At 41.8% G+C, this 15,399-nt stretch overlaps 1 protein-coding gene across 7 annotated transcripts in view; it reads right to left on the bottom strand.

Moving 5' to 3' along the window:
* Positions 1–15,399, bottom strand: part of CADM1 (cell adhesion molecule 1) — a 358,979-nt gene that overhangs the window by 33,402 nt on the left and 310,178 nt on the right. For 4 of the 7 annotated variants that reach the window (XM_004585094.3, XM_004585095.3, XM_004585097.3 and 1 more), the window contains 3 exons: positions 10,176–10,275; positions 6,925–7,097; positions 1,662–1,742 (listed from right to left, as the gene is read on the bottom strand). In XM_004585094.3, coding sequence (XP_004585151.2) covers positions 1,662–1,742; positions 6,925–7,097; positions 10,176–10,275 — 354 coding nt within the window. The remainder of the gene's footprint in view (positions 1–1,661; positions 1,743–6,924; positions 7,098–10,175; positions 10,276–15,399) is intronic. The other 3 variants (XM_004585098.3, XM_004585099.4, XM_004585096.3) reach the window with 1 other exon arrangement.

Genomic DNA, 15,399 nt, shown 5'->3' with positions numbered 1-15,399 from the left:
AAGCCTGATTTCGCTTGATGAACTGGATTAGAGGTAAGAAATCAAATCTCAAAAGCTGAAATCCGAGTTCTGGGTATGAGAATGTGGTTGTCTGCAACTGAGTTACGGACGAACATCTTTGATATGCTTAATCAGGACACAGAAAACGGGAGGGGTCAATTCATACACCGAAAACCTGCGTTTACTTGAGTTATAGGGCACAAAGTACTCACAACAGGCTAAAACAGAAAAGCACGGAAGAATTTAAGAAGCAGTGCAGACGAAGCTGAGTTCAGAGGGAGATGCACAAACCAATTGATGGATTTTTGTCCTTTTATAAATCTAGGCACTGATTATTTTATAGCCAATGTTTAGAAAAGTCCTTAATTGTGGCTAATTTACGGGCTTTCTTTGTTGTACTGTTAATAGCTACACAGGTGAAGAACAATGAGCTTACATAACCTATTGTAATAAGTCATCCACTAACAAGACTCCCTCTTCCCTTGAACCATCTGACTGTCATCTCTGTGCAAAGTAGAAATGTCCCAGGCAGTGCAAGGGACAGTTGCTGTATCCAGTGTGCTTAAGTACCTGGCAGCAAGAGCCCTGAGTGTGATACTCAGTATTTATAAAGAAGTCCATGACAAGAAGGACCTCAAGAGAGGCCCTGCAGACTCCAGAGGTAACAGGATAAAGAGAAAGATGCATTGTTACAAGAGTTTTCCTTTCCTCCTTGCAGAACAAGGGCTTTTAACATGCTTCTATGGGTGGGACCTATATACAGCGATGGGGAAAGGCCTTAATTGAGGGGAACACTGCGTGTCAAGCTGAACATGGTGTAGCCATTAGCTCGCCAAGTTGAGCAGGCAGAAGAAACTCCAAGGCTCCCAGATAGGCAGCAGCAAGCAGTAGAAGAGAGCTGCTGGAGAGCAAAAAGGAGATGGGGGACAAATGCCTCCTTTAGTGATAGTTAAAAATGAGAGGCAGTGACACTCATTTGAGTATGAGTTTTAGAGAGTTCAAAGAGAGAAAGCCGTGGAGTCAGAACCACCGTGGCTATCTCACCTACCCCTCTAACATGCAGCTGAAGGCATGGAGTGCATGATGCGTGCCCAGCATGGAGAAGACACAGATGATTCGCTCTGATCTTTTCGGACCTCCCAGGTGATGCAAACAGGTAGTAGTCCTACTTGTAGGTGCTCTCTAGAGCAGCAAGGATGATTTCCCGTTTGGAAGCAAAGGTCCCAACAGGCCTGTTAAAGTTAGGGGTTTGCATTTTCCCTCACTTGGATGAGATTAAGACAAGGCCAAGATCCAGAGCCACAATACTTACCATATCCTCAATTGTGGCTAAGCAGAAGCTAGTGGCAGGTTCCCTAAGCAGCCAGGCTGCCATCTTCTCTAGTGTTTTGCTTTGAACAGTGATGCTTACAAAAAGAATTCCCTTATGTAAAAGCTGTGAAAATATCTGATTGACTGTTAAATACTTGGATGTTGAAGATTTCCTAAGGCCTTTAAGATTCAGTCTAAGAACATAGTAACTGATGTGTTCAGAGCTCCAAAGTAAAGGAACAATTAATTGAAATCCAAGGATTTAAAGGGAACATCTCAGATTCTATTTATACATACCAGAACGACAATATACATTCAGGACATTTTCAATGGCAATGAAGGTACCATACCTGTGATGATGGTAAGGATGGTGGTGGTGGTGGTGGTGGTGGTGGTGGTTGTTGTGGGAGGAGGGATAGTTGTGGGGGGATCTGGATAAAAAAAAAAAGGAAAATCAAACCCACAATGCTGAACACAACAATGGTCAGTAATGACAAAACAGAAGCACGAGGACATTGAGATGTTTGCTTGATGACTTTCCCCTTTAAAACCAAAAGTTCTTTCCCTTCAGAGATCTCTGTCTGGTAACTGTTCCAAAGCCTTATTTGGAAGAGCTAAGAAAAGAAGAAAAGAGATTTTTCAAAATTAATGAAGTAGATGAGAAGTAGAGAAGTGAGGGAAAAAAAATCAACACATATAACATCCCCACCCCCACCAGATTTTAAAGGTGAGCTTAAATCAAGTTGTACCAAGAGGATACAACGGCTGTCATTTCCTTGACACTGTTACAGTTTGTGGGGTTTGGGGTGGGAAGAAGAGGAGAGGGTGTTGTTCTGTTTAAAGGGCTCCTATCAGGCAAGGATGAGCATGCCCCTGCACACTTGCTCCCTAGGACTGTTAACTTCATTATTCTCCATCAATACATCCCAGCAGGAAGTAAAACTACTTCTGTACTCGTAATAAATACAAAGAAGAGAGAATGTCACCGCTAAATATCAAGTTCCAGGCATGTGAGATTTTACTGAGATTTTATTTTTTAAAAGTCAATAAATTTTACAACCTATAAATATTAATAAGTTGCCTTTGCTCATGTTAAAAGCTTGATCCAAAAGGACTACAATGATAAAACTCGAAGGACGTTTTCCATCTTGTCAACAAGAGAACTAAACAGCAATGAAGCTCAACCCTTAAAGCCAGGAACCAGATAGGGAAACCTCTGTCGAATATTTGATATAAACTGTAATTTTTCTAGCACTGTAAAATTATTTGGGATGAGGCAAGGGCAAATATGAAAGAGAAAAAAAATTCCAAGCCCAAATGATCAAACTGAATGTGTTAAATTGTCAGCAAAGACTTTGAACTAAGCAATCATTCTGCTATAATAGAGCCTAAGACGATTTGAAGGCTTTTGATTTTAAATCTTATCTAAAGCACATCAACTTTTTCTGCCTGACACATCTGGTGTCCTTTTATGTTCAAGTGAGCTCTCAGATTGTCTAATTAATACGTCAAAACTTTAATTATATACTGCACCTTTAACTGGGTTTGGTACCAACTTCGCAAAAGTTTATCAACACATTAGTCTGATTTTTGGTTGGGAAGTCTGCTTAGAAAGATTCGTGCCTTTGTGCAACAATCCAAGTTTTTAATTCTCATCGCCAAGTGCTCCTTTTACACAAATACCTGTGTATGAACTTGACAGGAATCAATGAGCAGCACGCTGTTCTGTTTTATGGGAGACTATGCTACTTTAGATAAGGGACTCAAGTAGTTTAAGCTGTGGTGTAAAGCAGACTTACTTGAGTTTAAAAAGGGTTCTGTTCTAATAACCCAAACGAAACATTCTGCTCCAAGAAGTAGAATGGTGAAATCAGTGATTTTAAATCATTTTAAAAACAGAACAGGATGAGAAACATTGTGATTCAGGCATTCCATTCAGCCTTGTATGGCGGCACGTTTTATGGAGGCTACAGGTGGTCTGCCATTTTGTGATGTGACAACTCCTTTACGTGAACCCACACCTGTAGCTGCTGCAGGTGCCAGTGGAGAGATGGCTGAACTGGGTGCACGGACCCTTGGGCCTGGCAGTGAAGACACCCTTCTCCCTCTACTCTACACAGCTCAATTTTATCCAGAGAGGTGCCTGATGTCCAGCATGGTGACAGTTACTATGTTTTTCTGTTCTGCTTCAATTATGCTATTATCACTGAGAAAAAGATTTGTGTGTGGGACATGTCCCCTGCTATGCCATAATGCCATTTCCGCACCTATTTTTAAAAGTATTGGCTCAAAGTATATGATGTCCACAACACAAATAAAGTGCACCTGCAGGTGATTTGTAACTATGATTGCAAATGGGGAGGGAGACAAGACTAGTGAGGGTGCAGACTTTGAGGAAAAGTCCCTGTCATTTGTGAAAATCATACACTTTCAATTACCTTCATCTCTGCTGGGCAACTTTGTGTTTCATCTCAGGCTCAAATAACCTAGATGAATTGATTCCACTGATAGATATAACATTGATGCTGAGCTTATTTCTAGCAGTAACAATTACATGAAGGAGGCAGCTTTCTGGTACAGCACGTTAAGCCTTCACTTGCAGTACCAGTATCTCATGTGAGTGCTAGTTTGAGTCCCGGCTGCTCTACTTCCATTCCGGCTCCCTGGTGATGCAACTAGGAAAACAGGAAAAGATGGTCCAAATACTTGGGTGTCAGAAACTTAGATGGAGTTCCAGGCTCCCAGCTTCCCCCAGCCTCCAGCCACTGTGAGCACTTTAGGAGTGAACCAGTGGAAGGCAGATCTGTCTTCCACATCTCTTCCTCTCTCTCTCTAGCTCTTTGTAGCTCTGCCTTTCAAATAAAGAAATAAAAGGGCAGTTTGAAGGGACTAGTTAAGAAAATACAGGTGGAACTAATAAGCTGGGTTTGATATGTAAAGGCTGAAGAACCAAAGCAAATTGGGGCTCAAGCACTAACTAGCTAGCTTCCGGGCATATAGAAGTTACTTGCAGAGAATTAAGTTTTTCAGAGACAGGTCCAGTTTTAGTTTATAAAGCATTTCAAAAATTACTGCAATCAGCTTTGGAAAGAAAATCTACTCACCCGTGCATGGGCGATGTGATGCAATGTGTTAAACCCCCACTTGGGACACCCTCATCCCAAGTCAGCGTGCCAGTCCAAGTCTTGGCTACTCTGTTTCTGCTACTGGGGTGCAGCAGATGATGACTGAAATACTTGAATCCCAGACACCTGTCTAGGAGACCTGCACGGAGTTCCTGGGTCCTGCTTTGGCCTGGCCCAACCTCAGCTGATGCAGCCATTTGGAGGGTAAAGCAGTGAATGGAAATTTCTTTTTCTCTCCTCCTGTCACCTATCAAATACATCTTAAAAAAAATCAACTCTATCTACCATCTTCAGAAATTGCTAAATATTTTAATAGACAACATCTCAGGTTGATATTCTATCTTATCACTCTGTTTTGTTATTAGCACAGATGGAGGAACATAGAGAATATACTGATCCATCAAATCCCTAAACAAAGACAAGCGTACCCTCTAATGCTAAGAAGACATGTGAGTGCAGATGTATTTTTCTAAACAAGGGGTCCTCCTATTTCTTGGTTTTAAATAATGCACTCTGGGCCAGAGAGTTAATTCCAAGAAAATTACGTTAAACTGGAGGTAAATGTATCAGTGGAAAGCAGTGAGGGTAAGAGGATTTACAAAGAAAACCAAACTTTGTGTAAACTTTGGAGTCAAGCGTCACAGTTCTAAAGAATATATTTAGTAACCTTGTGAACCTGGGAAAAGCTGCCTGACCTTTTAAAGCTTCATGTTGTCATCCACAAAATGGGATGATGCTAATGCTTACCTCATGGCATGATTGTGGAGATCAGGGAGGTCATGCAAACAAAGCCGTCACCACATGGTGCGGAACAGAAAGAGCACTCAATAACGGCTAGCTATAAACTCCTCAACACGTGACTCAAGTATGCCTGTCCATCAAATCCACAAAATGCTTCTCATCTCATGATGCAGGAACAGTCAGTACAATAAATCAAAAACCGTTTTTCCAGATTACTTAATCTTCTGAATCAAGGAAGCATATAATAGACTGGTGGAAATTTGTCACTGCTTTTTAACATCCATAGTTTTTATAAAAACTCTAGACTGAACATCTGTACCAGAGGCAATGAACAGCAATGGAGGGGGCTTCCTTGAGGCCCGGCTCCTGGTGGGAAAGAAATCTGTGCAGAAAAAGAGCAAGGATTCCCTGCTACTTCTACTCAACAGTCTAAGGGAGGTGGCTCTCTGCGTCCTGGTATTGCCAACTGAAAAAATGGGCTAGGCTGCCCTGACCTCCACACCCCTTCCCTAGGAAGCTGTTCCCATCACATGGATTTCCTTAACTACTGGGGAAAATGTGTGTGCTCCTGTGTGTGGACCACAGACAACATGGTTAGTGTGCAAAGAAAACAAACTCCAGAAGTCCACAGATAAAGTGATTAGACACAGTCTTTTAATTTTGCATTATGTTAAGAGGAAAAACTTAGGTATAGGTTATGTATTATATTATCCGTGTAGATAAGGTATAAAAGGCATGCTTCTGTTTGGTGAATAAGGCCACCCACGCCCAGGTTATGAGCCACACTCCGTAAATACCCTGTATGTATAATGTATGCGTGACTATGCATATAGTTACATAGAAACTGACATGGGTTATTTACAAGGCTGACATAGGGGAAAGAAATGCCCTCGCAGTTCCACATATTCAACTATTTATGGCACGCTGACACTTTGATGCTTCCTGTTGCTCATCCAGCACAGTGTCAATTCGTAGTTCTTTTTCTTAGAATAAAACTAACAAAGATAATTAAATTCCACAGAAGAAACTCAGACATCAAAAGGCTAGGAGAAAGGCACTTTTCAATGAAATAGAGAATGGTCACCATATGCAAAATCAATAATCAGATAAAAATGGGAAATAAGTTTAACATGCTTGGCACACAGCAGATGCTCAATAAATATTTGTTGATTAGGGAACAGAATTCATAACAATATACTCTAATGACCCTGTAAAAAAGATATTAAAAAACAAATTAAAAATTTAAAAAAAAATTGTGTCCAAAGCAGTTGTGATTGTGGGTTATGTAGCTACCAAGAACCTTGAATTGGTCTGACTCTACCGGCTTGCAGCACCTTCTGGAATGGAACAGCTTCATGCTGAAAACGGAAGAGTTATGTTCATCAAAGCAGGAGGAAGGCTAGCCTGGGTCTCATAGGGAAATATCACTGGGAATAAACATCCTGGGCTGACAAGCACTAATCGGTACGACTGAAATTTTCAGCCATTACTTCTAACATAATTTTCATAGCTTGTGCCTGTGGACATAGCTTTCCTACTCAGTATGGCCAGAGACTATGACCTGGTGGGAAATCCAGAGAAGGAGTCACTGCTGTCCCAGGTGGAGACAGTGGGGCAGGCCACAGGCTTCTTGTAAGCTCTTGAAGGAAATCAATCAGGATTTGTTTTTCTGCTTTGGGAGTGAATCCTTAGGAGCAGCTACACGTGAGTGAGTCTAGCAGAAGGAGTGGTATGTTTTCTCACGTACCGTATACATACAGCATATAATCCGAATGAGCCTTCCCCACTGTGTTGGAGGCTTCACAGCGGTAGGTACCATTGTCTGTTTTGTTGAGGTTATTGATGAACAGGTTGGGTCCAGACAGTACGGCATGTTGAGGCATTTCATCATCAACTCTCACCCAGGTTACCATGACAGGCCTGCCGAGGAAAGTAGAAAGAGACGAGTCGCGTTATGATTTCCCACCAGGAAACTGCATCCAACCTCTCACTCGCGCATGAAATGAGTCACATGCAGGGTGACATAATTAAAGAGGACCTACTGGAGATACTTTAACTTCGCAGATTTACATCCGTGAAGCCTCCAAAAATCTGTTTAGAATGCCGCAATAATAATAAAAATAAAGCGCGATCTGGTGTTGAAAAATTCTCAGCAGACCGCAAGCAGGAGTCTTATTACTTCTAATTCATCTTCCGCAATCAGTAGATTATCGAATGTGCCCTATTTTTATACCCCGCTGTGTGGTTTCACACCAAGTCAGAGAGGACAGAGCTCACCCATTGTTAATCTTCTCACTAATTAGGAAAAAAAGTCAAGTTCTTGGCTAGTGAGACACATATTAATCTGATGGTTACTAACGTACCAAGAACTTTGCTTGGAAGCAACTCAGTATTCAAACAAATATTGAATTCCACCAAAAAGAGGGACTTTTATATTTTAGCAATGTTTTATTTTGGCCTCTGTCATCTGAAAAGCCATCGCTTGGTTCTGGCAGGATGTGGAATCTCTTCCTCTACCCTTTAACCTCTTCACATAGCCTGCCTCCACCCACTCAAGACGTGACCGTTCTCACTGACATGTGGTCACCACATCTGTCTCTTGGAAAGTTACCCTTGTTTACTGGTTCTGCCAGACTCACCGAACGTGAGACCCTTTCCTGTGTGCGCATCTCAGTCCTGCAAATTCAAGGCTGTGGCTCTGGGTAAGCACTGCGGAGTGCATGGTTTCCATAGGCCCTTCTGCACTTGCTCATCAGAGGGGAGTTTGTCTTAGAGATTCAGAGTATCGCATTTGCTTCCATTTAGAAAAAGTAAATTGCACACAATGTTCAGGGGCTCACAATGCATGCACATCAAGCATCTTTCAAGCCCACTCCTCAAGACTTTGCCCTCAACCTCCTCTGCACGAAGGCCACATCTAGTGCTGTGTCTGGGAACTTCCCTTACTTTAACAGAAGGACAACATAGATTCGCACACAGAGGTAACTTTGTTTTCAGTTCTCCTGCTACCTCTAGGAGCAGCAACAAGTGACCTGTGGTTTCCTGGTGAGTGGCCACTCAAGTTAGCCCTGTCAAGCAGCATTTCCAGCTTTCAAATGGGATGTGAAGTTACAATTTTTCTTTAATTACACATGGGTTTATCATCACAACTCAGTAAATTATTTAAAAATTAGTACGCATATGTCCTCCTGGTAGGCAGTGGCAAATGGGTCTGCCTGGCAATCAGACCTAATGTCCTGCTGCTTGACAGCTGAAACAAGCAGTAGGGGTAAGTGCTGAGAATATTCACAACATTTAATGGCAAGTTAAATTACCATTTTTATTGTATGCAATTTCTTGAGAAAATAAATAGGTAATATGCTAGAAGGGATAGCAGCCAATAATGCGTGCTTGCTCATATAACCATATACCCATTCCTATTTGAGAGCAACAAACAAATACCCTCTCCGGCATAAATGTCCTGCAGGAAACATGTAATTTACTGTCCCCGTGGCACATTCAATTGAATATGGTACCTTCTTTGGGGGATAAAAACACAGAAACAAAATATAGGGTAGCAAGCCTTATACTGTAAATGTGGTTAATGTGACTGAATACAGGTATTGCAAATAGTAAGAGGATTCAGAATGTGTTTTTTTTTCCCCAACTGGATTGTTTCAGAGGTAACACTAGCTGCTAATTAGGGCATAATTCAGACAGTTTACACAAAGATTTGAATCTTTTGCACTGCTCAAAAGAGATAAAAGCTTGCAGTGTTCAAAACCAAGTAACTTTGAAATAACACAGGGAGAGCAAAACAGAGCAAAGATTACCCCAAAGCAATCTTTTAACACTCCGAATGGTTGGCACAGAGACAAGTGAATTCCACACCATGGCCAAGTAGCATGGAGACAGGGAGGCCGGAGAGGAGACCCGAGAACTGATGGGACCCAAACTCCCTGGTGGCTCTCTGGATTCATGTAACAGACAGCGGTCCCTCCATTATACCAGGGTGAATTCTTTCCAGAGATATCCAGAGCTTTGTTGAGATGCTCTGAGTTTCTTAAATAAAAACTCTGACTATGCTGGTGAGCAAACTCTGCATGGAAAACAAAACTGTATTACAGGGACAGCAGAGGGAGCTCAACACTGGTTTTTGTTGTTGTTTTTGTAGTTTAGCACCACTGCGAGTTTGAATGCCCTTAATCCCAACATCAACCTGCTCATGTACTTCAGGATTCCACGCTGTTTATTCCAAGGCAGCTGAACCTTCACCAGGAAGGGGGGAAAAATCCTCTTTCCCAAAGTAAACCGGAGTAGGATCCAAAGCAGCACTGCCTCGTGGGTTTTTCCTCCATCGGTGCTGAGGCAAGCAGTTCCTCTAATTCACTTTAGCTTGTTTGGTAGGGAGCAGCAACGTAGCTCCTTTAGACTGCTTAACAAAATCACAACTTTCGTTGGCTCTCCGAGGCAATGGCATATACAGCTTCCTGGAGAAAAGTTCCTGAACTTTTCCTTACTCACAGAAATATTTCTAAGAGTCAAGTCTGACACTTTTCTTTGAGAGAAGAAGATGGCAAAATTAAAAGTAGGGTGAATTCATTTGCCTACAGCTGGCCCTAAACACAGCAGCTTAATTTAAGTCTGAAAAGCATCTTTGTAGCAGATTAGACAGCACAGAAGGCTGCAGATACATCATTAGATTGTGGGCATACTAAAAATTTATTAGGATTGTGTGTGAGAGAAAAAATAGTCCTGACAATCACGCTGATGATAATAAAATAGAATTAGCTGAGAGTTCGGTCTTAGCTGGCATTCAATTTTTCTCCCAATCCTGACGAATAGGAACCCTAGAGATTTATTTACTTCTCCTCTCACAATTATTCTGCATTTCTTGAAAAATCTCCCATCCTTTACAGCAGGAGACCAGTGACAGGCCAATGAGTTGTAAATGCATATCTCTGTGTTCTGACATTTACTGCTCTCGACCCTCTGCCAACCTTGGCCTTCAGAACTTACTGGGGCTTCCCGATGGCTTCACATGTTAACTCAAGCGCGTCCCCTTCCCGGGTTAGGCCTTGTAGAGGATAAGTCATCTGAATATGCACTTGAGGCTTATCTGTGTGACAACAACACAAAGTATAATGTTTAGCAAATGATATCATCAGGCAAAATCAGACACTCATGCTGCTGCAAGCCCCATGTTACCAGCACTGACTTGCTCCCCATTCACATGCTTTCAGGAACATCCTTCTAATTAGTTAGTAATTTTGGCATTTGCTCAAATTGAATTGACTAATAACTCCAAGGAGTGAACTGTGAATAGATAAGAGATTCATAAGCCAACTGCGCCACATCAAACATTTCCTGCGAAATACATTTTGTTACATTGAAGTTTATCTCCAAACTCACTCAAGCTAAAGGAAACTCATTTGCCTTCATGCTGAGGTGAAGCCACAGATATTTGTAGTGCTCAGAATTGATACATTTTATCATATATCATATATTACTTTGTGACAATACACTGTGACACTGCATATTAATATGTTTGCCTCTTCCATGCTCTTGTTTTCAAATGGCAAAGGCAGAACTTCAGAATTCCACTCAAATGGCTTTAGCAGGGGAAAAAAACTGGGAGGTTTTGGTGACCTCTAATAAAACTCTTCGACATCTCAGTGCAAGCAGAAAGTATAAGAAGAAAGGAAACTGGCATTTGCTCAGGGTCTCCTATCCTTCAGACCAGCAGGGGTGGTAGACTAAGCCCAAAGGTGGGGATAAGAACTGTGGGACCCACAAAATGAAGCAGCTCGTCCAAGGTCACAGAGATAATATAAATTGGAGATAATCCATGGAATTTCTAGAAGCACAGATTTTTGATTAAGAATGTATCCCAAAGGAAGCCATCACTGAAACTAACGGTAGCTTCCTAATGGAGTGAAGTACTTAGGTACTGATGCAAATGTTCTAATTTCCACTCACCACTTAAAACTGTCCTGTGTGTGCATGTGTGGGGAATGGGTGTGAGAGACAAATGGGAGGAGGTGAAGGAAATAGGGAAGCAAGCCAACAAAGCCAGAATGAATTCAGACATAGGCAAACACAGTCAACCACAAGAGCTGAAAGGAATTAGGAGAGTATTCTCCTTAGGCTCCAACTAACCAGTCATTAATCCCTAAATCATTTTTTCTCATTTAATTCTATGGCTCTGTAAATATATATTTTTGGAAATGTACTCAAGGAGCAATAAATGTTAGAGGTCAAGACATCATTTGGCTGAAAGCTCCAAACAATTTACTACAGTTTCGCTTTCTCAGACAATCACAGCACCTAAACAACAGCCCGTGGCCTTTCACAGGCAGTGGTTGGCTCATTAACATTCATCCTATGGATAAGGGAGAAGAAGAGCATATGGCAGGGCTCCACCACTCTCACCCTGCACACACTCCCGCTTGCTGCACAAGTAAGCCCTCTCTCACCGTGGCTATTGCCTAGATGCATTTCATAGTGCCCTTCCTATCACAGTTCCTTTTCCGGACCTCTGAGCATCGTGTGGTTGTTCAAACCTTATTTTAGAGCCTCTTGGTACACCCAATTGTATGCACTGCACAGTAAGTCCCTCCCCTAAGAACACCAAGTTAATAGGCCCACAGACTGCAGCTGACCCTTGCAAGTAAAACGATTCTATTCTTGGACTAGATGGCAAAGGAAATGTTTAAGGGCAAAGAGGCAGAGAGGTTTCGAGATCTTGATCACTTGAGTGGGGAAAAGTAGTCATTAAAGACAGAAATTCACATAACAAGGATGACCTTGAATTGACTCAGCTACTGGGATGTGGCAAGAGTCTTTGGGTACTGCTTGCCAGACCTACTGACCGCAGCTTAGGCCAAATACAACCCCTGGGTGAGGTCCGTGTAGGTCTGTTGGTGTGACACACACACACTGATACGTATTTGAAAGAGTAATGAAGGAAGGTTCACTGAACACATGAGTAATAACAAACAGAAACAGCAGCACTTTAGGAGTTCCTCTGTAGAGGACCTTGTTTTTCTATCCATGAAGCATCCTGGGTGAGGCTAAATTTAAAGCCCTAAATTTGGGCTGAAATACACCTTTTTTAATAGGCTAATCTCTGATTCATGGAGGGGCGACATTTTCTCATGCACTGCTAATGTTGGCCAAATGAATTAGGAGAGGCAGAATGCTTACAGGGCCAAGTGAAAAGTCCTACTTTTTTCTTCCTGTAATTTATAAGCCGACCCAAACTGTATATTTTTTAGCACGGTGCATTAAAGGTTTTACATGCTCAAGTTTCATTAATAACAAAGAGAGCGTTGAAAAATCTATTCCACCCTGCTTCTTCAGTGCCGTCTAGTTTGTTTTACTTAAATGCTTTTTTATGTTCCTAATGAGCTGTTCACCAGTTGTCAATTACTCACATAAAATAGGAAGAACAAGCTAAGTACTTGCTATACCTGAAAAGAAAAATCACACACCAAGTCACAGAAAAGATTCCTTTGGTTTTGACAACTGGTTTTCCCAATCTATTTTTAGTTTCTGGAGAAACACCTACCACTGGCTTTTTGGACACAGCTGCCATGGTTACCTAGCTGAAAAGACAAAGATCAACCTTGCTTGTGTTGCACAGGAAAATGACCTCTTCCATCGACACACCGTATTTATAGGCATATTATCTGACCATGGGTGGCTAAACTATCATTATGTCCAGTCTAGCAACTAAACAGAAGGTCTTTGAGCCAAGACCCATTCTGGGGTGGTGGAAACTTAAGAAACAAAATCTGCCTCCCTTCTTTTGTCCTCAAAGAGAAACTCAAGTATTCTCAACAGTGAAATGAAAACCCTGGGGGTTTCCCTAGCACCTAAAGAATTCAGGGGTGTTAAATTCTTCAGGGGGTTCTTGACCACAATAGGAGGATGTGGAAACACTGAACAATCCAGATGGCTGACTGAATAGCCCCAGAGCTTGTCATTTATATTTTAATTGCATTCATAAATCAAATGTTATAACCTACCAAATCTTTTCTAAAACAGAATCAGAACCCAAGATTTATTTTAAAGTAATGAGGTAAGGGCCCAGTCTATTTCCTGGGGGATCATTTCACATGCTGGTTAGATATAAGGCACAAGGCTAAAAACCAGATGACACTTTCTACCCAAGTGCAATAACTGTCCAGAAATGCATCGCTCAGAAAGGCTTCATGTCATCATAAAATGGAACTGCTATATAAAAGGGAGAAAAATAGTTAGGTCTGTGCACTTCAGGAACATTACAGTTATAGAGATGGCATCACCAACAGCCAATCAATTAGGTCAAGAAATCTGAGGTTTTCATAATACTGTGTAATTTTTTAAACCCCATAAAAGATATTCAGCAAGACAGCTATAACAGAAAAAATTTGTTCATTAGTCAAAGGTGCACAGAGGGTTAAATATCAGGAGGCTTTAGGTCATACTACAGTAACAACCAATTAAAAAAATAATATTAGAGAGATATTCTGATTTGATGAGACTTTCTTTAAATGTGCTTTGCACTCTATATAAAGGGAAAAATATAAGGGGAAACTCTTAAAGAGGTTAGAATGGCTCGCTGGCAGATTACAATTGATTTCATGCCAGTCTGACCTTGCACCACATTCTATGGTCTTTTCAGAAGATGGAACTCAAGATTCTGTAACCTGTATTTCAATTTCCCATGTAAATGAAAAGGCACAGTCTCCTCTTTAAGCCTAACACTAACATATCATGTCTTTGAAATCTTTCATTTTTTTTTTTTTAACAAAAATGGTATTTTGTAGTTTCATTTCAACTGAGATGCTGCTCTTCCCAGGAAGCTGGCAGGCAGAGAGCGGAGGCCAGGGGGAAGGCAACCTGCCATCCTGGTAACAGTTGTATTTTTCCATGAAGCTCCCTGACCTTCTCTGTCTTCTTCTGGACATCTGCATAGTGTGGGCGTCATATTTTTTGACGTACTGACTGCAACCGATTCTCAGGGCTTGAGTGCAAATCTGCTCCTGCATCTGCATTTGGCACACAGGTTCTTCTTGTTCCTCATTTACAACCTATGTAACTTTGTTGTTGCTGTTGTTGTTAAAAGAAAAAAAAAAGATTTATTTGAAAGAGAGAATCTTTAACTTTCCAAAATGGCAACGATGCTTGGGATTGGGCCAAGCCAGACATGAGCTTGAAATTCCATCTGGGTCTCTCAAGTACGTGGCAGGGGCCCAAGTAGTTGGACATCTTCTGCTTTCCCAGGCATATTGGCAGGGAGCTGGATCAGAAGAGTAGCTGAGACGTGAATGGTGCCCAAGGGAGATGCTGGCATTGTAGACTACCACTTAACCTATCATGCCACAAGTCTGGGCCCGCCTCTCCAGTATTCTGAGACACCAGTGTGGACCATGTGCTAATTGTTTCAAGTCCTGCTAGGCAGAAATCAGGGGCTGTGTGGGCACTGATGCTATCAGAAGGGCCGGGGAAAAGGCTTGGGTCAGCCCCTGTGTATTCAAGTGGGCAAGCACTGACTGAGGAGTCTATGTCAATCACAGGGGATTATTGCAGTTCAGAGTAAAACGACAATACAAAGATTAACCTGAGATTTGGTGAGTATTAAAAGCTGTTTGAACTCAAAGTGAGAAGCACCCCTACAACATGGTTTTTAAATGGTTGGGAAGATGATAGCTTTGTAACTAAAGGAGGGCAAACCTAGCAGCACAGGGTAACTGGGACTGGTTAGAGAACAGTCACTGGGAGTTCTCAGAGGAGTTAACAGAGACCAACTTGTCCACAGTTCACTTTCCATAGTCATGGTAATGTGCATAAGTAATTTTCACTGCTGTTTATTCTGTTTGTAAGGTGAAGGATCTCTTGCTGTTACATCTGTATGAGTATAGCTGCAGAATGGACTGGAGCACTTCACTTGCTCGTCTGGGGGAGTGCTGAACTATCCTGAGTGAGGGGAGGCAAATCAGGTGTGACTGATGTGGACCAATAAGTAGGAACCATATCACCCAAGTACAATGTCATTCCTTCTCTCAGCAACTTGCAAAGCTTGGTGGATTCTTTTCATTGTTTTTTTTTTTAAAGACCTGTTTATTTATTTAAAAGGCAGGGTAAGAGATCGAGGGAGAGATAGAGATAGATCTTCCGTCTGCTTCTTCATTCCCCAAATGACCACAATGGCTGGGGCTAGGTCAGGCCAAAGCCAGGAGGACCTGGAATCCACCCA

This window comes from Ochotona princeps, chromosome 4, assembly GCF_030435755.1.
Source record: "Ochotona princeps isolate mOchPri1 chromosome 4, mOchPri1.hap1, whole genome shotgun sequence".
In the NCBI taxonomy this organism is placed as follows: Eukaryota; Metazoa; Chordata; class Mammalia; order Lagomorpha; family Ochotonidae; genus Ochotona; species Ochotona princeps.
This window is presented reverse-complemented; position numbering and strand designations above follow the sequence as displayed.